The sequence below is a fragment of the Balaenoptera ricei genome, chromosome 1 (genome assembly GCF_028023285.1).
Source record: "Balaenoptera ricei isolate mBalRic1 chromosome 1, mBalRic1.hap2, whole genome shotgun sequence".
Classification (NCBI taxonomy): Eukaryota; Metazoa; Chordata; class Mammalia; order Artiodactyla; family Balaenopteridae; genus Balaenoptera; species Balaenoptera ricei.
The window spans coordinates 187,924,761-187,949,597 of record NC_082639.1 but is presented as its reverse complement, the minus strand read 5'-3'; the positions used below and the strand labels follow the sequence as shown (position 1 = coordinate 187,949,597).

Sequence of the window (24,837 nt, the reverse complement as noted above, 5' to 3'; positions counted from 1 at the left end):
TGGAGGTGTTTTACATCATTGTAATGTTTTAAGGCTCTGGGACCTCAAGAAAAATAAAGAATCCCAATATTATAGCCAGTGTCATAAAATAATTAGACATTACAAGGAGTCAGATTTCAAATTGCCTTACTAATGGGTAGTTCTTTTTTTCATAGATGAATAAACTGCTTTAGGAAGTTCTGAGTTCTTTTTTGCTAGACACCGTTCAAGAAAGTTTCAGGAATGACCTGTTAGTCAGTGCAGTGGCCCAGAGCTGCACAATTAGAAGGACCTGTGCTTGTTTTAATGCTCTGATGTCACCTTCTTGAAATTATTCATAATTTGTTAATAAGAGGCCCTGTATTTTCATATTGCCCTTAGCCCCACAAATTAGGTAGCCAGGCCTGATTAATATTGTTGCACTATGTGGGTTGGAAGATTAGAATCCAGAAGATTGAGAAAATCCTCCCTTTAAATTTTATTAATCTAAAAACAATGTTAATTCCAAGGAACATTGTTATATGTTTGTATTTGCGAACTATTTGATATGCTTTAAAGTTTGTGAATGTAATTATTATAGTAAAAAAATCAAGACTGAGTCGCTTTTTCATTGATTCTGTAAGGTTTTTTAATGTGTTTTATTTTTACTAGTAAGTTTTCTTCCATGAAATATGATATGATTAAAATGTGTTATGTGCAATATTCAAGGATTACTACAAACATTTGTTTTACTTCTTAAACTGACTACAAAATTGAGAGGGCACAATTACATTCAGCAAAATTATCTCTAAAAGTCATTGCTACATTTCTAAATAATGATTTGGTATTCTGTTAATGTAAGCATCCTTATTGCTAGAGAAATTCTGATGCTGTCTTTTTCCCCCTTTAATGGGATTCAGTTATAATTGACTTTCATTTTTACTCATTCTTTCTTGGAAGGGAAACATCTGGGAACAGATTTTACGAATACCCTTCATCTTGGAAATAATTAATGCGGTTCCCTTCATTATCTCAGTAAGTCCTAAAAGAATCTTTAAAAGAAATAAGTTTTTTATTAGACATAAAGTCTTTAAATCTAAATAGTAATAGATAACATATTAGCTCAGATGAATGAATTTAGACTTTGTTATTGTTTTAAATCATGGTATTAAAAAATAAATAGTAAAATCAGTTGGATAACTGGGTTGTGAAATTAAGTGAAAATTAATGAGATTTAGTACAATAGCAAAATGAAATGCTTTTTAGAAATATATGCTCTAGAGGTGCCATTTTAACAAGTGTCAGTATTGTCTAAACAGAGAGGGAATTAATCACTCCATTTCTTGTGTATATTGTGGAATTAAAAAAAATAGAAACCGAGTAAAACCAAGTATTTATAAAAGTTTCTCATGCTAAGAATATGTTTATCTCGAGCTTAACCACAGGATTTCCAAAGTCCAGTTCTCTTTTTACTAAGGAAGTTGCCATCAGCCAGACAACCAGTAATTTGCTTCTTTACCAAAGTCTGTGGAGGACCAATTCCACAGTGATCCTGTTTAACTACAGAATATGTAACTAGCACTTTCCCATTGCAAAATTAGGTCTTAATCTCTATTTGATAAAGTTACAGTAATATCTGTACTGGTAATATGCTTTCTAACACCTTATTTGTTTGAATTTTATTTGGAAAATAATGAAAATAAGTCCATATGAACTGAAGCTGTTGCTCAGTTCTGACAATTGTTTTAATTTGAGTGATTTATCTAGAGGAGCAACTGGCCCCAGATTGAATGACTGGCTAATTAAATATAATTCCAATGGAGTACAGTTCCCCAGTGTCACTAAGAATGTTTGAATCTGCAGAGACTAAGTGGTAATGCTATGAAAAACTAAAGCTCTGTCTCCTTACATCTACTTTTTACTTTCAGTTGCAGGAAAGAAAGAGGTGATGTCTATTATAAACTGTCACGCTAAAAGATTTAGTGATCGAATTAGCACAGTTATAGCTGACATCCAGTGAGAGCTGATTACTTTCATTCTGCTTCTACAATAATTTTCCTAAGAATTTTTCCTTAAGTAAGACTTAGAGAATGAATGAAAAGATCCTGTCTGCTCCTTGCATTTCAATAGTCATATGAGTTTAAAGTATTTGCCACATGTTTTAGATCATTCTATTGTTTTTAATAACTTATTTCTGTTTCACATTTCTTCTAAATCATATCGATTTCTTGCTTTGAGATAAAAGTTTAGTTTTGATTTGTTTTCCAGATATTCTGGCCTTCCTTAAGAAATCTATTTGTCCCAGTCTTTCTAAACTGTTGGCTTGCCAAACATGCCTTGGAAAATATGATTGTAAGTATAAAGGACAAGTGCAAAGACAAAAATATTTTTCAACACTCCATTATTTCTTACCTCATTAAAGTGACGTGTTGCATAAATGTCTAAGCTAATAGATCCCAAGTCTGCTTATATCCTAATCAGAATGAAAAGTCATAAAATGCCCATATTGCCAAGTCCCTTCCTTCATAAGGCCCTATGAACTGGTAAACAAAAATAGTTCAGATATTCCAAATATCACCAAACCAAAGCTAACTGCTGTTCGGACTGGTCCAACTAATAAGCCAATTTCCTGAAGACAAACAGCCTTCCCTTCTAAGACAATCTCTTGATGTATAACGGGACCCCTGGTTTTAAGGCTTCAGGAGGTAACATTGTCAAACTGTTCTTAACTGTAGGTAGTCTCACAGTACATAAAAATCTATGGGGTTTTGTAAGACCCTATATTGGATCCAGAAGGCCCTCATGTAAAGTCACCTTTTTAGGCTGGGTTGGGTTGGGAGTAGGATATTAGGAGGGAGAAGGGGAAGCAGGAAAGAAGAGATGCAGAACTCAGAGATGTGCCATAGTTACATTTTGCCCAAGGCAGACCCTGTTCAGAAGGACTGATTTATAACTATGACCAAAATCTATTTGCTATAATAGGCTTGGACACTTATGAGTGAGCTTGCTGTTTGGTCATTTATTCTACAGGTGTTAATAGGAGTCCACTCTATGTTAAGTGCTCTGATAAGATAAGCAAATGATTCAACTTCTTTGCTAATGTCTTCATCTTCAAAAGAGAATAAAAGTACCTACATACAGGCTTGCTGTGAGAATTAAATGAACTTATATATACATGCATATATATGTATGTGTAAAATCTTGTATCTAGCATAAACATAGTAAGGGCTCAATATTATTAATTTTATCACACATAAATTTGTTTGGAGGCAATCTTGTTTTTCTTTTAAAAACCTTTTTTTTTTTTAAACATCTTTATTGGAGTATGATTGCTTTACAATGTAAATAGCTTTTTAACAGAAATTATGACACAAGTTGTGGCCAAAAGGAATATCTGGATAACATTTGAATATTCACAACCAGGTGGATATTTCTAAACATCTGTGTTAAGTAACCACTGGAGCCTCATGAAAGTTCATGGCTAAGAAAGGGATAGTGTAGCCTGTGGATGGTTTGTGGAAACATCAGGCTGTCTTAACTGTCCAAAAAAATACTATTTCACTAAATATAGATTGCCTAATTTCCTAATGAAAAAAAATACTCCAGGAAAAAATAAACGTCTTTGCTAATTTGCATTTATTAGCTGTTGGAAAAAGTAACCTAACCAAGAGAGGAATCATTAGTCAGTCGTTGAGAGTAGAAGTAGTGCTTTGCATTATTAATTTAGGATTCATTTTCCATCATAGCTCTATATTTTACTTCTCCTCTCCCTGGTTGCTAAATTTTAATTTATTTTTCTGTTCATTAACACCTCTGTTAGAAGAAAGTAAGAGATGCGAGGTGAAATTCTAGTCAACTTAGTTTGTTTTTAGTATAGTTCTGGTTAAATGTGTGGTAGAGAAAGATAAACTATGGCTCATTGAGACTTTTCTTGTATTGATGAAGTTATTTATCTCATGCAGTCCTGATACGCAGACTGTTAAAATGTTATTATAAAAAGTTTATACAACAGGAAACCATAAAATAAAACATTATGCAAAACTACAAACCTTCCACACAGACTAAGCACTAGTAATAATTTATATTCTTCTAATATTTTCTATGAAAACACACACACACACAAAATTGTATGTTTAATTTTATAATTTGAATTTTTTGTCATATAATAGTATGTGGTGGACAGGTTCCTATGTCATTAAATATTCCTGTTCAAACCATTTTTAATGGATGCATCTAAATCTGCTCTCCAGTTTTGATCAATTTATTTAACCATTTTTCTTTTGCATTTTTAGTTACTTTAATAGTAATGGACATTCATTATTTCACATAATAAATATTATAATTTTGTAATAAAGATGAACATACATAAGTATTCGATTTCCATCTCATATTTTTCATGTGATTAGCTTTTAGAAATTATGTTATGGGGTAAATACTAATTAAATGAATAAATCCATGAAGTAGAAAGGGCATACTTGTGAATTTTGACCTGTATTACCAAATTACTTTCAAGAAATTTATAACAAATTACATGAGCAGTATTATATATGAGTGCTTGTTTTTTGCATATTAAATAACAGTGGGTATTATTATTTTCAGTGTTTTTCAATTGGAAAATAAAATTATATATTGAATTCACATTTCTCTTAATATGAATGAAATTAATCTAAAAATGTTCATTGGCTATATAATTTTCTATTTTTATGATACATCGCCTGGCATAATTCATGTTATTTTTCCAGATTCAGAGAATGAGATATGGTTGTAGTTTGATCCAGCTATTACTTTCCCCTTAATTGAACATATTATTTTCTGATCTTTTAAAATTAGAATTTTCCACAAGAGAGCATACTCAGCGTGGAGGGCTTTTGGGGAGTCAGTGTAACAACTCTACAGATGTTTGTAAGGCGAGTAAACTAAAATTTGGTGCTTTGGTGGTCTCCCATAGTATTATCTTGGTAATATGAATGTTACAGTAAGGTTATTCAGACCAAGGCAAAAACGAAAATATGCTGCTATATCCATTTAAAATATATGTGTTGAGTATGCACAAGATAGTTGAAATGTAATACATAGTAATAAATGTAACAAAACTCATGAATACATAGTATCTATCAAAATTTAAAATATGCTTGTTCTGTATTATTTCAGAATGATCTACACAGAGCCATTCAGCGTACACAGTCTGCAATGTTTAATCAAGTTTTGATTTTAATATCTACATTACTATGCCTTATCTTCACCTGGTAAGATCATACATATCAGCATTTTTATTATGTTTTGTTTTAATTATAGTTCTACAAAAACATATAATAAACCACTTTAATTAAGATTTGACTACAATAAATGAATAGATAAATATTCACTATAAAAAGTAATGGTCACCTACAGAAATAGAAGTAAAATCCTTACTTCAGTCTTAAGGAAAAAAACAAGAAAGCACATCAATCATTTGGTATTGATATTTACTGCAGCTCTGAGGTTTTTCCAAATGCTGCAAACAACCAGATCACAAGGATTTGTACTGCATGCCACAGCTGTCAAACAAGAATTTTTCCTTCAAACTGCTGGCATGGGGGTGCCCTCATCTTTCCATAATCTTCAAAGCAGAACCGCTGTTGAGAACACTGTCCCTGCCCGTCCCTGTCTGCCTGCCCCTCCGCCCCCGGTGTTCTCTCAGGCCTCCAGGCAGAAAGCGAGGGCAGACACGACAGTGCGAGGCAACTGGTACGTTGCTTTAGTATAGAAAACAGTTTTTTTTTCCTTTTTACGAACTAATTTTTAATTTTTTTTAATTTTTATTTTTTTTAAACATCTTTATTGGAGTATAATTGCTTTACAATGGTGTGTTAGTTTCTGCTGTATAACAAAGTGAATCAGCTATACATGTACATATATCCCTGTATCTCTTCCCTCTTGCGTCTCCCTCCCACCCTCCCTAACCCACCCCTCTAGGTGGTCACAAAACACCAAGCTGATCTCCCTGTGCTATGTGGCTGCTTCCCACTAGCTATCTGTTTTACGTTTGGTAGTGTATATATGTCCATGCCACTCTCTCACTTTGTCCCAGCTTACCCTTCCCCCTCCCCGTGTCCTCAAGTCCATTCTCTACGCCTGCGTCTTTATTCCTGTCCTGCCCCTAGATTTTTCATAGCCATTTTTTTTTTCTTTTTTAGATTCCATATATATGTGTTAGCATACTGTATTTGTTTTTCTCTTTCTGACTTACTTCACTCTGTATGACAGACTCTAGGTCCATCTACCTCACTACAAATAACTTAATTTCGTTTCTTTTTATGGCTGAGTAATATTCCACTGTATATATATGCCACATCTTATTTATCCATTCATCTGTCGATGGACACTTAGGTTGCTTCCATGTCCTGGCTATTGTAAATAGAGCTGCAATGAACATTGTGGTACATGACTCTTTTTGAATTATGGTTTTCTCAGGGTATATGCCCAGTAGTGGGATTGCTGGGTCATATGGTAATTCTGTTTTTAGTTTTTTAAGGAACCTCCATACTGTTCTCCATAGTGCCTGTATCAATTTACATTCCCACCAACAGTGCAAGAGGGTTCCCTTTTCTACACACCCTCTCCAGCATTTATTGTTTGTTGATTTTTTGATGATGGCCATTCTGACTGGTGTGAGGTGATACCTCATTGTAGTTTTGATTTGCATTTGTCTAATGATTAGTGATGTCCAGCAGTATTTCTTCTTTTGGAATGAGAAATGATGCACTGCCCATATGGATTCATGCAGAGCCTTACTAGAGAAAAAAAAAATGTGAAAATCAAAAAATGAGGTAGAACGATATGTCTGTTTTTCAACTTAATTTTGTGTAATTGTGCTCTGACCTGGATTTGACCTATTGAGAAAGAGAAAAAGCTAACTAGGAAGTACTACAATAGGAAGAATGCCTTCATCACTAGTACAATACTATTTTTAGATTAAAGTATAGCTATAGATATATGTATGTAAATATAGTTGTAGGTACAGCAATATAACAACTATTACACCTAAGTAGTATGCAATTAATTCCTCTATTAAATGGATTTAAAATATGTTTTATTGCATACTTTTATATTTAAAAAGTAAACATTTTAGGATATTCCATGCCTTTAAATATAAAATACCCCTTTAAAATGGACACAATGCCATCTTATCATTTAATTTTTTTTTAACTCTTCACAAATTGTTTTTATTATTTACCTAGTAAATATCTAACTGCATAAATTTGAAATACGAACAGTAATGCCTTCTCTTCTAATGTCACAAAAAGTTCTTAATTTTAAGATACATAATTTAGATAATTTAGGAATTTTCTCATTTTACTTAAGGAAAAGTATTATTTAAAATTAAAATTTTTATATACCTATGCACATGCTACTTTCTTAATTGCTGGAAAATTACAAAAAGTAAAATGAATAAGTCTAAATATTATGGGAGTCTGTTAAAGTAAATTTGGTAAAGAGGTAATTGAAATTTTAATGCAAAAGTAAGGACAGATTATTTTTGTATAACACTTAGTCCAGTACTTTGGTTCTGGAGGAATCCTCATCACAGTGAACTACCCACAGTGGGCTCTCTATTTGCTCTTACTTTCTGCCTATACATCTATTTCTTGAGTACTTTTTATTTTCAAAGGAAACAACTACACAAATTTTGCCACTTTCTTATGCCACAGTTCTGTGCTAGATAAAGGGTTTTCATGATCTATATGTAATTTCCATTATGCAGTTTATTGTCACTTTAATCATTTGTGTTTCACTTTTTGTTTTATTTGCAATTATAGTTACTTTGTTGTTGTTGTGTGTATGTATGTTTAAACTTTAGACATTTGAGTGGTAGTTTTGACAGGTATTATCTAATGTTAAAGCTGTCACCAATACATGGATATGAGTCTACCTTTTAATGTGCAATTATTATATAGAGTTAGTTTAGGTACATAAAATGTTATTGTTTTTAATCACATGTACTCAATACATTTATATTAATATGTTTTAAAATTATAATATCGAGGATGGAAAAACTGAAGTTTGATCTCTTTGTGTATTCTTCTCTAGCATTACAAGCAAAATGTCTTCATAAATCATGATCATCATAGTAAGGTAGAATAAGTCTTATTCGAATTCACCATTGATGGTGGGGTTACCTACAAGAAAAATATGAACAATGATACATTACTAATGCTATATCATCAGGCTATTTTACCAAAGAGTTACAACACACATATTATAAAATACAAATATACACAAAGATACAAGAACTTACACAAATAGAAACATCTAGGTAGTCTGTCCAAGATTGTTACATCAGCTTAATACTGTTGGAGACAAAGTTTGCTTATATCTTGTTTTCAGCCATTCTCAAAACAGGGTTTCCATGGTTTAGTATGGCTGCTTTGCTCTTGCCATTACATCCTAACTCCATCCTTAGGAAAGAAGAATATAAGGCACAACCCAGAAATTGTGTGCATAACTTAGGCTAGAATTTGGTCATATACCCACACAATAGCTGCAGGGGATCTGCAAAAATGTAGTCTGGCGGGGCAACAAATACCCAGTTGAATATTATATTATCAAGAAAAAGAAAAATGCGACGCTGTGGAACAATAAGCAGTCTCTGGCAATGATAAGTCATAAACGTTTACATGTACACTGTTTGTTTAAAACTCAAGGCTATACTAATTTGGAGGCCTTGGGCAAATTACTTATTTATCTAACCTTGTTTTCCACATCATTAAATGAGTACAACATTAATCACCCTATAAGATTTTTGTGTTTTTTTCAAATGAGGATTAAATTGGATATGTTTATAAAATGTCTGTCTAGCAGAGGGCATGGCATATGGTGTAAACACTCCAAAAATTTTAATTTCAAAAGTCCTCTTTATACAAGATGATTGAATTATCATGTGAACCTGCAAAAAGAGATTTACTCTAAAATGTTTAAGCATAGTAATTTGTTAATAATACTATGAAACTGAATCAGGATGCCTAAAAATGATTCTAGGCAGCAGACAGGGGACTGACTACTTTTTTTTTTTCCTTCCAGTTTTATTGGGAAATGATTGACATACAACATTATACAAATGTAAGGTGTATAGGATAATGATTTGCTTATATACATCATGAAATAATTGCCATGATAAGTTTAGTGACTATCTATCATCTCATATAAATATAAAATAAAAGAAAAAAATTTCCTTGTGATGGGAACTCAGGATTTATTCTCTTAACAATTTTCATATATAACAGAGCAGTGCTAATTATATTGATATTAATCCTGATTTACATTACATCCGTGGTACTTATTTATCTTATAACTGGAAGTTTGTACCTTTTGACCACCATCATCATCATACAAAGATACTACATTATTATTGACTATATTCCCCATGCTGTACATTTCATTCCCGTGACTCATTTATTTTGTAACTGTAAGTTTGTACCTCTTAATTCTCCTCATCTATTTCATGCGGTCCCCAGACCCCCTCCCCTCTGGCAACCACCTGTTTGTTTTGATATGTTTGTTCATTTGTTTTGTTTTTTAGATTCCACATATAAGTGAAATCATACATTATTTGTCTTTCCCTGTCTCACTTAACTTAACACCCTCTGGGTTCATCCATGTTGCCACAAATGGCAAGATTTCATTCTTTTTTTATGGCTGAGTAATATTCCATTATATATATATATGTATATATATGTATGTATATATATGTTTGTGTGTATATGTACATATTTTTATATGTATATTTGTAAATATGTGTATGTATATATATTTGTATCTATGTATGTATGTATATATACACACATATATATTCCATTGTGGTGAAATTAGTCATAATTAATTGCTGTTAAGTTGTATCATAGAGCAAGTCTATCATTGCTTTTCCGAATCAGAACTTTTAATACATACATTAAATTTTAAGCCCCAAATGATTCAGGAACTAATATTTGATGAAATGGCTCTGTTGTTCATGGATCTCACCATCTTAATATTACCTGTTTGGAAAGCTGCTGTATGGTTTTAAAATGTATCTTGTCTTCAACATTATGAACATTAAAAAGGACTATCATTAAGCATTCGTCTATAAGAGACACCATGCTCAGTGCCAAACTGAAATAAAAATTAGGCTACTGACCTCTCCCTGTAGGGAATGTGCTCAGAATTGCTTTTCCTGTCATTGTAATGGAATTTCACTAATCTTCCCACGTGTCGGCTGTGTGCCCCTCCTGATCAGTAATACACGCTTCCAAGACAGCTGGAAATTGTGATTCAGCCTGTGTCTCTGTAACAAAGCAGAGACAACTGGTCCATCTGGTAATTAAGTGCATGACTTTAGCTTAATTATCAGCATATTCTAACCAATAATAAGTACTCTAATTTATAGTGCATTTGGTGTTTCTAATTTTACACTAGTAGACTTATTTTTGCACCTACTTTGATTCAAATTTTTTATTTGAATATGTATTACATATTTTCATATTATTTTGTAGAGTTATAAAACAAAGAGCTATATTAGGTTAGTGGATATTTTGTGTTTTAGTCCAATGTAAAAAAATTTATTTTACCTCCTCAGTCTTATTTAAGGAGAAAATGAGCCTATTACATTATTAACATGCTTAATTCAAAAGTATTTGGGATTTTCCTGTGCATCTTTGATTAATACTTATTGAATACTGGATGCTTAAGTTCTTGAACTCTATTTACTGAATTGACTCTTAAGGCAAAGAGCTACTTGGGAAGTGGACAGAGAGAAGCTAAGTACTGTAGTTTGGAGAAAGTGTTACAACATGGTCTAGCAGTACAGCACCATCGTGATATTTGATTACTAGTTTTGTTTGGTCACATTTGTTTTGCTTATATTACAAATGAACAACAGAAAGTGCATTTGTCTAAAGATCTGGCAACTGACTAACAGTCCCCAGGCTTGTTTCACACTAGAACAAATAGAAAACTATTTGTCCCAACTCAATTTTGCATAAGTGAGCAGCCAAGTTTTAGGCAGTTAATTAACCAAGTAAGGTGAATTCAAATTGAGGAAAAGCGGAATATGGTTATTGAATGTATATAAATAATAATAATGTAATTATTATTAATATAAAAATCTAAGAAACATGGTTTTGAATTAAAATTCTGCAACAAATAAGCAATTTTTGAAATATGACAATAATGTATAGTTATTTTCAAACATCAAATACTGAGAATAATGGCTAACATTTCAAGGGGTTCCTATGTGTTAGGCACTTTTCTGAGCACATGTATTAACTAATTTAACCTTTAACAGCTTATAAGGTAAGTTCTATTGTCCTTATTTTATAGATGAAGAAACTTTGAGGCACAAAGTAGTTAAGGAATTTGCAAAAAAAGTAAAACAACTAAGTATATCTATCTTAAATATCCACTTATCTACTGTAAGCTGTGCTAAGACTTCAGGAAAAAATAAAGGCATTACCTACAAATGAATAAGAATCAATCTGATATCCATGTTCTCATCTGAGTTAAAAGTTTCTAAAACACAGTTCACAAGTTTCCAAGAAAAATTGATTTAGAACCTAAACTTTGATAGAATTTAAGCCCTCATTGAATTATGAGAATAATGTAGTTATTTTCAAATATACAAGAACTTAGAAAGTATGCTACCTATGTAGCATTAAACATGTATTACAAAAATAAGAAAAAAAAGATAAAGGAAAAAATATATATGTTATGAGAAGCAGTGGTATGTGCAACAGGTACTCATTGGATCTGGCTCTGCGAAACCCCATCTTCACACTTCATTTTATCAGAAGTGTAGTTGAAGATTTATCCAAGCAGAGGCGGAGACCCCATTTTTATTGTCCATGGTGAAGACACCTAGCCAAGGGAGGTTTCCACTTAGAAGATGGGGTAAACGTGTGAGAGAAAGCCAGTTGTCATACCACACTAATTGAGAATCAGCGACTTCTGATGGTCTTTAGGAGAATAATAGTTCTGTGGGAAAGGCTCTGTGACATTGGTTTTGTACCACTCAAGATGGTCAGTTATGTATGAAAGCCGTCAACTGATAATCTCAAAAATGAATACACGTAGGGAGTGTGACACATGTGAGGTCTCCTTGAAAAAATTACCTTAGGACAAAATCTACAAAATTAAGGAAAATAAAGAAGTCTTGATAAAAGATTTGAAGTAAGAGATAAATCAGTTTACTTGTAGCAGCAGACATGAATGCTCTGTTCCCAAAGAGATCCTAAAATGTCATCATAATAGTAATGATAGTTAAAACTTATTTAATGTTTACCTTCTTTGCCAGCCAATTTTTTTATTGCTTTACATGTAATAAATTGTTTAATTTTGCACAACAACCTTCTATGGTAGGTATTATTCTCATTTGACAGACAAGAAACTGAGGCACAGAAAGGTTAGATGGAAAGATAAGCCTTAGTTTATCCAAAGTCTACGATTAGTAAGAAGCAGAGCTCAGATCTGGACCTAGGCAAATTGGTTGGTTCCAGAGCCCACATCCTTAACCTTTGTAATATTATTTGTGTGAAGTTCTAGAAGTCATTAACCTAGATATATAAAAATTATAATCAAACTAAAAAATCAAATAGAATTATGATAATTTGTTCATTTCTATTGTGAATTTTAAATTACTGTTTGAAGTAGGATAATAGTTTAATAAGACATTAAGATGACACTTTCTTCATTTGTAAAGATATTTTGGATTAACTATAGAAAAATATTTTAGCCATTACTTTCTCTTTTGTGTGAATAGTTACTTTAAATTTAGCAAGTTTCTAATCTTTATTTTTTTAGTTTTATCAACAACAAATATATGTTTAGATAAAATTACCACATATATACATGATTAAAATTTGTTCAAATTATTTCCATTTACCTGTTCATCTGTCTCTCTTTCTATACTTCTATGTTTCTATAGAGATATAGCTAAGAATATATCAAGTGATTCTATACAGACATAGGATTTTTTTTTTAACTTTCTTATACTTTCTGCTATGGTTTAGATTTTCAAAATGAATATGTGTAAGTTTTTAAAACAAAACAAAGTCACAAAAATTAAGGAATGTAAAAAGAGGCAACAAAATTTAACACAAAATGCGAAATGTAAGGATCACATTCAATATGATTTGTATGATTAATTTCTTTACATTTGTAAAATGATTCTCATATATATATTTTTTAATCTAAATTCCTCACCTTTCTCTCCTGCTTATCCTTTGAGTCTCACCTTTTAGATTGAAGCTCTTTTATGAAGTTTTCTTGAAGTTTATCTGAATTAATGGGAGATGCCCAAGCTTTATGTTTCTCAGTGATGGAAAAAATTATAAAATATATAATGCTTCTTTAATTATCAGTGTTTCCTGCCAGATTTTTATCATATATAACAAATTTTCAGTTTTCCTTTCTTACCATTTTATGTCCAGTATCTCTTATGGTTGGAAAATATAAGATGCTTAACAAATGTTTGCGATTGATAGAAAATAACATTCCGGGGTTAAAAATCCCAGGACAATTTCCTTATCAACTGAAGATACTTAAATATATTGTAAACTAAGCATGTTCAAACCATATATTCTGAGAATGTTCTTTTAAATGCCTTCTTTTCACATTTTGGTGTCAGGTGATGGAAAGAATCTTTATAATTGTAACCTTCTATGCCACTATGGTTTTATGAAGACATTCTAGTTCTGTTACTTCTGTCAAAGAGATATAACTGAGAGACAAAACTTCTACAACTTTTTTAGTTAAAAAGAGATGCTCTTTGAGATAATTTTTATAAATTGCTTACACATACCTCATAAATAGGAGCTTCCAGATAAATCAAATTTTGGCTGTTAATTTTGTCTCCATATAACTTCAGAATTTACATCTTGAGAATTTTTCTTTTAATGTTAGAATTTGAGAGAGCAGAACAATGTAATAAAATTACTGAAATTATCACCTCCTATGTGATACTAGAGAGCATTGGAATACATGTACTATCATGCTTTTCTCTTCCCATCATCTCTTAGGATTTTTGTTTGTTTTTTCTTCTACTTCTTTCTTTGATTTTTTTGGTTCCTGAGATCTCACTTTTGTTTCTCCCATCTGATCTAAATCCCAATCCTCTCCTGAAAAGTCTGTTTATCTATTATTTTGAAATAAAGAAAATGCGTGTTTGTGCATCAGGGCATAGGGTGGGGTGTGGTCACTTTTCAGGAACTACTAAATTGCAGTGTATGTTGACTTCAGATCCGTGGCCTATGATATCGGTTACTAACCTTTTTTGCATAGACACGAAGACAATGCCCAGCAGAGTGGGAACTTTCTTTTAACAATATTTATTATTACTTCAAAAGCAACAATTCTCTCTAGAAAATGTGAAATCCCAACATCTCAAATGATCTTAAATCCCATGGGAATCTTAGGTTTTAGGCAGACATTCTACAGGAAATGAAAATGATTATTTGGAACAATTTAATTGGTATTCATTCAGTAAATACCAAATTGCAAGTTGTGGGCTGATTTGAATGCTAATGTCTGAATTACAAGCATGAAATCAAAGTGTTAGATGCTTTCAGCACAGGATGCCATTGCTAATTAAATTTTTCCAGTAACTCTGCACAGCAGTGGGATTCATAGGGAGTGCATTGATATTTATTTATTTCTGCCATGTGACTTTTTTTCCCTCTGAAAACATTTTGTTGTACAAATTGACATTTACCAGGTGAAATTTGTGGTGAAAAAGTTTACAGTCTCAATATTTCCTTTCATTCAAATTAATGTTTTCCTTATAAACATTGCCAAAGCTTAACAAGCTTGTATAACTAAATGTATGGTTAACATATTAAAAGAAGCCCATTTTAAAAAGCACTAATTACAAATGATTAGGAATTAAGGTGCTTTTGTTATTATATTTAGAACCTATTTAAGTAAGCAAATCAATTACGATTTTTCAGTCGTTTTAAAGAGGGTAGCATGAGAGTCTGTATTTTAAATCCTAAATAAATGTTCACATTTTGTTTTAGAATTGTATAACACTAAAATTATTTTGCATGGATCTGTGTCAAAGATAGCACTTAAGAATGTTTTGTAAAGAAGCAAAGCTCACTAGACTCTTAAATCCAGCACTCTTCATGAAACATTTCAAAAATAAACGTATTTTTCTAAAAGGCAAATAATAAGCTAACATTGAAACTTAAAAAATATATTTAATTCATGTGAATGTAAATGAAGTGTAAGTTTTCAGTGCCTATACTATTTTTTAGTATTGTTTTTTTAATGAAGCAGCCACATATTAACAAAACTCTATATATGTCATTTTAATAAGGTAGGTTGACCTCCTTGCAGGTTGGGGCTGAGATACTTGGTAAGTCTTATGCTGCATCTGTGTAGCTCCAACCATTTGTGCACTGGGAGCTTTGTCTTGAACTGCTGCATAAGCCTTCCAAGTGCCCAAGGCACTGTCTTCTAATTCTAGTTCTTATCATTGCTGTGAGCCTAGGTCCATCACTGCTGTGAATGGTGCAATTTGAGGCCATGACTCACCTGTACTGTCTTACCTGTATTCTCAAGCTGTGAGTGCATTCCCCTCAAGGTCAGGACAAGCCACGTACTGATTTATGTTACCGGCTGGCTCCTCCGTAAGAATGGTGTATGAGACCTTGGCCAAAATAGAGAGCGTTACAACAATTAAGAAATGCTCCATTCTGGTTCAATCTGTGCTGAAACTTTTTCATTTTCTGTGTGCATTTCGCTCAGGTTGGTCTTAACACAGTTATTTTCTGTCACTTATTAAGAACTTCTTTAATTTCTATCTTAATGACAGCTGTTGTCATACCAGAGTGACCACAGAGTTGCTATTTTTCGGTGAGCTCTGAGGTGTGCTTGCTCTTTGGTATAATGGTAAAAATCATAAATTGGAGCAATACAATCCTGGGTTCATGTTATGCCTTTTCCATTGATTAATTCCATGACTATACCTTTAGATCATTTATTGTACACTTATAGATTTGTTAAGAGGGTAGATCTCATGTTAAGTGTTTTACTCCAATATTTAGAAGGGTTAAAAACTGAAATTCAACTGAGTAAATCTGAAGATCAAATTGGCTTTCTTCAACAGTTCATGAATCGGGCGCCAGCCCATCTAGCAAATAGAAAGGAGCTCTGAAGAGCTATAGAAAAGGAAAGGTTTTTAAAGGCAGAAAGAGGGTGGGGAAAGGAAGTTTATTAGCAAAGAGTAGATTGTTTCAGGCAAGGTCACTTTCCCATGGGGGAAGGCAGGGGTCTATCCAGCAGATGACCTCACTTGTGCTGACCAGGTGATTCCAGACTGACTGGTTAAAGAGTACATTCTTGGGAGAGACTAAAACTGCAGTTAAGTCTTGGTTTGCTGATGTGAGGCTCAGCACAAGTGACTCCATTTGGAGCCCATGGTTTCTTTTTTTAACAGAAGTAACACAGTTTTGATGACAAATTGGACGTAAGGTGAGAGAGAAAGGAAAATTGAAGATGGCTTTGAGATTTACATTTTGGGAAACTGACTGAATGTCATGCCATATGTGAGGATAAGGAAATCTGGAAAGGAACATGAAGAGGAAGGAAAAGAGTCCATTCTAGTTGAGACACATTTTAGAAACCTAAGGTAAGGTGTCGAGTAGCCATGTGTCTGTAGGAGCCCAGAGTTTAGGAGAAGGGTGGGGACCAGGTGGTGAATTTGGTAACCATCAACATATGGACCAGCATTAAAGGCAATGGATTAGAAAAGAGCACCTAGGGAATGAACACAATAGAAATTCTGATTAAAAACAAAGCAAAACAAAAACCTTAACAGGGTAGGAAGAGAAGATAAATGGCACAATTTACAAGGAGACAGGATCTTCATTTACCTCTGTATCCAAAAGAGGTGGCAGTTAAATATATAAAGTAAAAACTAGTGAAAATGCAAGGAGAACTTGATAAAAATATAATAGCAGCAGAAGACTTTAATAAAGAATCATATTACTCAAGTGGATCCCAGAATATTTCTTATTTTTCACTTCTCCAAACAGCCCTCTCTATACCGTCCAACCAGATGGCTGTCTATTTCAAACCATAGTCAACGTCAGAGCTTTTATAGTACATTTTCATTATAATAAAAGCATTTTCTTACCGTCAAGCAACGAAGCCTGTGCAAAATTCATACATCTTTTTAAAACACCATAAAATCTTTTTTTTTCTCTTACAAAGTTCCTCCTCATTTTTTCATCTTGTCTTTCCCTTATTAATTCCTCTTCTGTTACTGAACTCCTTAAATTGCTTAGACACTTTTGCGTTTCAACTGACTTTTAGTATCCTTATACTCAGGGTCACGTATCATTGCTGTTCTTCTCACGATTTCCTGTTAGTAAATTCTCTAAATTATTTTATGTTATAAAATATATAATATTTTACATTTATATTTTATTTAAATAGATAGAGGGTGTTGTAATTTACCCTCTTTCTGTGCTTTAGAGTATTTTTGATTCAGAGTGTTGAGAGCCTCATTTCAGCACTGTCTCCTTTCTCTAGACCCATCGCTTATTCTGGTGGTATCTCCTGCCCCAAGGTTATAATAACTTTCACCAACATTTTGCTATGCAAATGGTATACAGAATATTTCTGATTATCCCTAATAATTCAGGCTCATTCAGCTACTTAAAATTCTTTCTCATTCCTGTCTATTAGCCCACTGAATTATATTTATTATAGACCCTTGTTCTACCTTTATATTTAAGTTTTTAGTATTTATTTTTAGGCTCCTCATTTTCTAGCAAATTGATTTTAGGATGTTCTAAATACCTCATTTGAATTTCATATGAGCTTCTTCCCTCTAGTGTGCCGGCTGGGAAGGTGAAAAACCACTTTCAATCCCCTGCTTTATAATTAGCTTTTATATTGACAATTGAAGCACAGTCTTCTTTTCTTCAAGTCAGATATCCCCCAAGTGCTTTCATTTTTCTCTACGGGACTTTTTTGGTTTGTTCGTTTGCCTTTCACTAAATCTTCTCTATTTTCTAATTATAAAGTCAAGCAGGACCCAGTGCGGAATAAACGCAAAGATCAAGATCATTTATATAAAAGCGTTTTGTAAAGTACATGTAAATGTAAATGTAAAGTAGTATTTTTCGTTGCCATAATTCAGGGGACAGATTTTTAGTTTAACAAAGAAATCATTCTTCTTAGGCTTTATTTCTCACAGGGACATATGCAGCTCTCTGGAGGGGCTTTAGCTAAAAACAGAAATTCATTGGATTTGAAGATTTCTTGGTTGTGTCACTTTTTTGCTGTGACTTCAGTTAAATTATAGCTTCTCTGAGGCTTAATTTATTCATTTGTCAAATGGAGACAGAAAAACACTGTATAATCTTCAACAGAAGTTGGAGGCAGTTTTCAAAACAGACATGAAATTGGGTCATTATAACAGAAGTAGAAGAAACAACAAATCAACATAGTAGGGATGAAGTATAAACCTGCTATTAAGTTTTAAGACAGCTGAGGTGGGGGGAGAAGTGAATTATACCGAGCTCTCATTATCAGAAAAAAGAAAGCACACACATACCTCAATGTAATTAATGTCCTCTTTCCCTGTTTCCTGCAGAACTCAGGAACCTCATTCTGTAGACAGACTGATACAGAGACAATATGTAAGGGCAGATGCACAATGTATGTTATCTTAAAAAAATTTACATAATGGAAAGATAGCATTGGTTTTCTGCTTATTGGCTTAGTGTTCTACTAAGCCCCCATGACAGCCTTATGACACTCTGAGGTATGCATTCTATCCCTAGTTTGGAGAGGAGACCAGTAAGGGCAGAGGAAAGAGTTAAGGCGTTTTGGAAGTAAGTGGGGCTCCGGGAATGAGCCCAGGTTTGTCTGATCATGACCTGTCATCTTTTCTATGCATATGAGGCCTTAACAGGTACGTGAAAGCAATTCTTTCAGGAGACAATGTGTGGTGGTACAAATTATGGTGCTTGGCAGGGTTCAACTTTATTCTAGGAGATAAATTAGAACACGTAGAGGGTGGAAAGATCATTTGTACTTTCACCTAACTTTCTCCAACATAAATTTTTTTTTTACAGACGTTTGCTAAGAATTGGCAGAGAAAGTTATCCAGGCTTTTCTTGATTTCCAGGACCTGGCCACTCTATCTGCCTAGGTGAGCTCATTGATGCCTGTGGCTTCCAAAACCATCTGTAAGCTGACAACTTCAGCAGCCCAAAACATTTTTAATTCTTCTCTGTTTCCAGGCAGTTTTCACCTATATGTTCTCAATGATCCCACTGTTGATCCATCCCTTAAAAAAAGTGAAGTACGTGGAGTCATCTGGCCCGCTCCTTTTTTCTCAGGCAGAGCATCCAATCTATCAGCAAGCCTACTGGCTTTAAGGCCAAGATCCCTCCAGGCACCATCCCCCTCTATCTGCACTGTCTCTACCCCTCAAACAGCCATTGTCTCTTGCTTGGATATCTGGTCTGTCTGCTGACACCCTTGCTTTCTTACAGTCTATTCCCACAGAGCAGTAAGAATATTCTTACAAGTTTAAGAACCTCCATCTTCCCCCCAATGCACTTGGATCAAAACACCAAAAATAATTATGGGGCTGTCCACGGTCTGGCCCATGCTTACCTCTTTGACCTCAACTTATACTGTATTTCCTCCGAACCACTGGTTTCTTTCTGTTCCTTGATGATATTATGATGATTCCTGACTTGGGTTTTCTTTTTTTTTTTTAACATCTTTATTGGAATATAATTGCTTTACAATGGTGTGTTAGTTTCTGCTGTATAACACAGTGAATCAGCTATACATATACATACATCCCCATCTCCCCTCCCTCTTGCTACTCCCTCCCACACTCCCTAACCCACCCCTCTAGGTGGTCACAAAGCACCGAGCTGATCTCCCTGTGCTATGCGGCTGCTTCCCACTAGCTATCTGTTTTACATTTGTAGTGTATATATGTCCATGCCACTCTCTCACTTCGTCCCAGCTTGCCCCTCCCCATATCCTCAAGTACATTCTCTACGTCTGCGTCTTTATTTCTGTCCTGCTCCTAGGTTCTTCAGAACCAATTATTTTTTTTTTTTTTAGATTCCATATATATGTGTTAGCATATGGTATTTGTTTTTCTCTTTCTGACTTACTTCACTCTGTATGACAGTCTCTAGGTCCATCCACCTCACCAGAAATAACTCAGTTTCTTTCCTTTATATGGCTGAGTAATATTCCATTGTATATATGTGCCACATCTTCATTATCCATTCATGTGTCAGTGGACACTTAGGTTGCTTCGATGTCCTGGCTGTTGTAAATAGAGCTGCAATGAACATTGTGGTACATGACATTGTGTACATGACCCTTTTTGAATTATGGTTTTTTCAGGGTATATGCCCAGTAGTGGGATTGTTGGGTCATACGGTAGTTCCATTTCTAGTTTTTTAAAGACCCTCCATACAGTTCTCCATAGTGGCTGTATCAATGTACATTCCCACCAACAGTGCAAGAGGGTTCCCTTTTCTCCACACCCTCTCCAGCATTTATTGTTTGTAGATTTTTTCATGATGGCCATTCTGACCGGTGTGAGGTGATACCTCATTGTAGTTTTGATTTGCATTTCTCTAATGATTAGTGATGTTGAGCATCCTTTCATGTGTTTGTTGGCAATCTGTATATCTTCTTTGGAGAAATGTCTATTTAGGTCTTCTGCCCATTTTTGGATTGGGTTGTTTGTCTTTTTGATATTGAGCTGCATGAGCTGCTTGTATATTTTGGAGATTAATCCTTTGTCAATTGCTTCATTTGCAAATATTTTCTCCTATTCTGAGGGTTGTCTTTTAGTCTTTTTAATGGTTTCCTTTGCTGTGCAAAAGCTTTTAAGTTTCATTAGGTCCCATTTGTTTATTTTTGTTTTTATTTCTGTTTCTCTAGGAGGTGGGTCAAAAAGGATCTTGCTGTGATTTATGTCAAAGAGTGTTCTGCGTATGTTTTCTTCTAAGAGTTTTATAGTGTCTGGCCTGACATTTAGGTCTTTAATCCATTTTGAGTTTATTTTTGTGTATGGTGTTAGGGAGTGTTCTAATTCCATTCTTTTACATGTAGCTGTCCATTTCCCCAGTACCACTTATTGAAGAGGCTGTCTTTTCTCCATTGTATATTCTTGCCTCCTTTATCAAAGATAAGGTGACCATATGTGTGTGCATTTACCTCTGCGCTTTCTATCCTGTTCCATTGATCTGTATTTCTGTTTTTGTGCCAGTATCATACTGTCTTGATTATTGTAGCTTCGTAGAATAGTCTGAAGTCAGGGAGTCTGATTCCTCGAGCTCCGTTTTTCTTTCTCAAGATTGCTTTGGCTATTCAGGATCTTTTGTGTTTCCATACAGATTGTGAATTTTTTTGTTCTAGTCTGTATAAAATACCATTGGTGGTTTGATAGGGATTTCATTGAATCTGTAGATTGCTTTGGGTAGTATAGTCATTTTCACAATGTTGATTCTTCCAATCCAAGAACATGGTGTATCTCTCCATCTGTTTATATCATCTTTAATTTCTTTCATCAGTGTCTTATCATTTTCTGCATACAGTTCTTTTGTCTCCTTAGGTAGGTTTATTCTTAGGTATTTTATTCTTTTTGTTGCAATGGTAAATGGGAGTGTTTCCTAAATTTCTCTTTCAGATTTTTCATCATTAGTGTATAGGAATGCAAGAGATTTCTGTGCATTAATTTTGTATCCTGCTACTTTACCAAATTCATTGATTAGCTCTAGTAGTTTTCTGGTAGCATCTTTAGGATTCTCCATGAATAGTATTGTGTTATCTGCAAACAGTGACAGTTTTACTTCTTTTCTGATTTTGATTCCTTTTATTTCTTTTTCTTCTCTGATTGCTGTGGCTAAAACTTCCAAAACTATGTTGAATAATAGTGGTGAGAGTGGGCAACCTTGTCTTGTTCCTGACCTTAGTGGAAATGGTTTCAGTATTTCACCATTGAGAACAATGTTGGCTGTGGGTTTGTCATATATGGCCCTTATTATGTTGAGGTAAATTCCCTCTGTGCCTACTTTCTGGAGGGTTTTTATCATAAATGTGTGTTGATTTTGTCAAAAGCTTTTTCTGCATCTATTGAGATGATCATACGGTTTTTCTCCTTCAGTTTGTTACTATGGTTTGTCACATTGATTGACTTGCATATATTGAAGAATCCTTGCATTCCTGGGATAAACCCCGCTTGATCATGGTGTATGAGACTTTTAATGTGCTCTTGGATTCTGTTTGCTAGTAATTTGTTGAGGATTTTTGCATCTATGTTCATCAGAGATATTGGCCTGTAGTTTTCTTTTTTTGTGACATCTTTGTCCGGTTTTGGTATCAGGGTGATGCTGGCCTTGTGGAATGAGTTTGGGAGTGTTCCTTCCTCTGCTATATTTTGGAAGAGTTTGAGAAGGACAGATGTTAGCTCTTCTCTAAATGTTTGATAGAATTCTCCTGTGAAGCCATCTGGTCCTGGGCTTTTGTTTGTTGGAAGATTTTTAATCACAGTTTCAATTTCAGGGCTTGTGATTGGTCTGTTTATATTTTCTATTTCTTCCTGGTTCAGTCTCAGAAGGTTGTGTTTTTCTAAGAATATGTCCATTTCTTCCAGGTTGTCTATTTTATTGGCATATTTCTGCTTGTAGTAATATCTCATCATCCTTTGTATTTGTGCAGTGCCAGTAGTTACTCCTCCTTTTTCATTTCTAATTCTGTTGATTTGAGTTTTCTCCCTTTTTTTCTTGATGAGTCTGGCTAATGGTTTATCAATTTTATCTTCTCAAAGAACCAGCTTTTAGTTTTATTGATCTTTGCTATCATTTGCTTCATTTCTTTTTCATTTATTTCTGATCTGATCTTTATGATTTCTTTCCTTCTGCTAACTTTGGGGTTTTTTTGTTCTTCTTTCTCTAATTGCTTTAGGTGTAAGGTTACTTTGTTCATTTGAGATGTTTCTTGTTTCTTGAGGTAGAATTGTATTGCTATAAACTTCCCTCTTAGAACTGCTTTTGCTGCATCCCATAGGTTTTGGGTCATTGTGTTATTGTCATTTGCTTCCAGGTATTTTTTTGATTTCCTCTTTGATTTCTTCAGTGATCTCTTGGTTATTTAGTAGTGTATTGTTTAGTCTCCATGTGTTTGTATTTTTTTACAGATTTTTTCCTGTAATTGATATCTAGTCTCATAGCATTGAGGTCAGGAAAGATACTTGATACGATTTCAATTTTCTTAAATTTACCAAGGCTTGATTTGTGACTCATGATATGATCTATCCTGGAGAATGTTCCATGAGCACTTGAGAAGAATGTGTATTCTGTTGTTTTTGGATGGAATGTCCTATAAATGTCAATTAAGTCCATCTTGTTTAATGTATCATTTAAAGCTTGTGTTTTCTTTTTATTTTCATTTTGTATGATCTTTCCATTGGTGAAAGTGGGTTGTTAAAGTCCCCTACTATGATTGTGTTACTGTCAATTTCCCCTTTTATGGTTGTTAGCATTTGCCTTATGTATTGAGGTGCTGCTGTGTTGGGTGCATAAATATTTACAATTGTTATATCTTCTTCTTGGATTGATCCTTTGATCATTATGTAGTGTCCTTCTTTGTCTCTTGTAATAGTCTTTATTTTAATGTGTATTTTGTCTGATATGAGAATTGCTGCTCTAGCTTTCTTTTGATTTCCATTTGCATGAAATAATTTTTTCCATCCCCTCACTTTCAGTCTATATGTGTCCCTAGGTCTGAAGTGAGTCTCTTCTAGACAGCATATATATGGGTCTTGTTTTTGTATCCATTCAGCCTGTCTATGTCTTTTGGTTGGAGTATTTAATCCGTTTACATTTAAGGTAATTACCTATATGTATATTCCTATTACCATTATCTTAACTGTTTTGGGTGTTTTATTGTCCGTCTTTTCCTTCTCTTGTGTTTCCTGCCTAGAGAAGTTCGTTTAGCATTTGTTGTAAAGCTGGTTTGGTGGTGCTGAATTCTCTTAACTTTTACTTGTCTTTAAAGGTTTTAATTTCTCCATCAATCTGAATGAGATCCTTGCTGGGTAGGGTAATCTTGGTTGAAGTTTTTTCCCTTTCATCACTTTAAATATGTACTGCCACTCCCTTCTGGCTTGCAGAGTTTCTGCTGAAAGATTAGCTGTTAACCTTATGGGGATTCCCTTGTATGTTATTTGTTGCTTTTCTCTTGCTGCTTTTAGTATGTTTTCTTTGTATTTAATTTTTGATAGTTTGATTAATATGTGTCTTGACATGTTTCTCTTTGGATTTATGCTGCCTGGGACTTTCTGCACTTCCTGGACTTGATTGACTATTTCCTTTCCCATATTGGGGAAGTTTTCAACTATAATCTCTTCAAATATTTTCTCAGTCCCTTTTTTTCCCTCTTCGTCTTCTGGGATGTGCAAATGTTCGCACCAATTCGAATGTTGGTGCGTTTAATGTTCTCCCAGAGGTCTCTGTGTCTGTCCTCAGTTCTTTTCATTCTTTTTTGTTTATTCTGCTCTGTGGTAGTTATTTCCACTATTTTTCTTCCAGGTCACTTATCCGTCCTTCTGCCTCAGTTATTCTGCTATTGATCCCTTCTAGAGACTTTTTAATTTCATTTATTGTGTTGTTCATCATTGTTTGCTTGCTCTTTAGTTCTTCTAGGTCCTTGTTAACCGTTTCTTGTATTTTCTCCATTCTATTTCCAAGATTTTGGATCATCTTTACTATCATTACTCTGAATTCTTTTTCAGGTAGACTGCCTATTTCCTCTTCATTTGTTTGGTCTGGTGGGTTTTTACCTTGCTCCTTCATCTGCTGTATATTTGTCCAT

At 33.9% G+C, this 24,837-nt stretch overlaps 1 protein-coding gene across 11 annotated transcripts in view; it reads left to right on the top strand.

The window, feature by feature from the left end:
- Positions 1 to 24,837, top strand: part of KCNT2 (potassium sodium-activated channel subfamily T member 2) — a 379,220-nt gene that overhangs the window by 145,348 nt on the left and 209,035 nt on the right. For 10 of the 11 annotated variants that reach the window (XM_059942834.1, XM_059942832.1, XM_059942830.1 and 7 more), the window contains exons 6-8: positions 919 to 993; positions 2,227 to 2,310; positions 5,110 to 5,204. In XM_059942834.1, the coding sequence (XP_059798817.1) occupies positions 919 to 993; positions 2,227 to 2,310; positions 5,110 to 5,204 (254 nt within the window). Of the gene's footprint in view, positions 1 to 918; positions 994 to 2,226; positions 2,311 to 5,109; positions 5,205 to 19,055; positions 19,133 to 24,837 lie in introns of those variants that run through there. The other variant, XM_059942863.1, reaches the window with a different exon arrangement.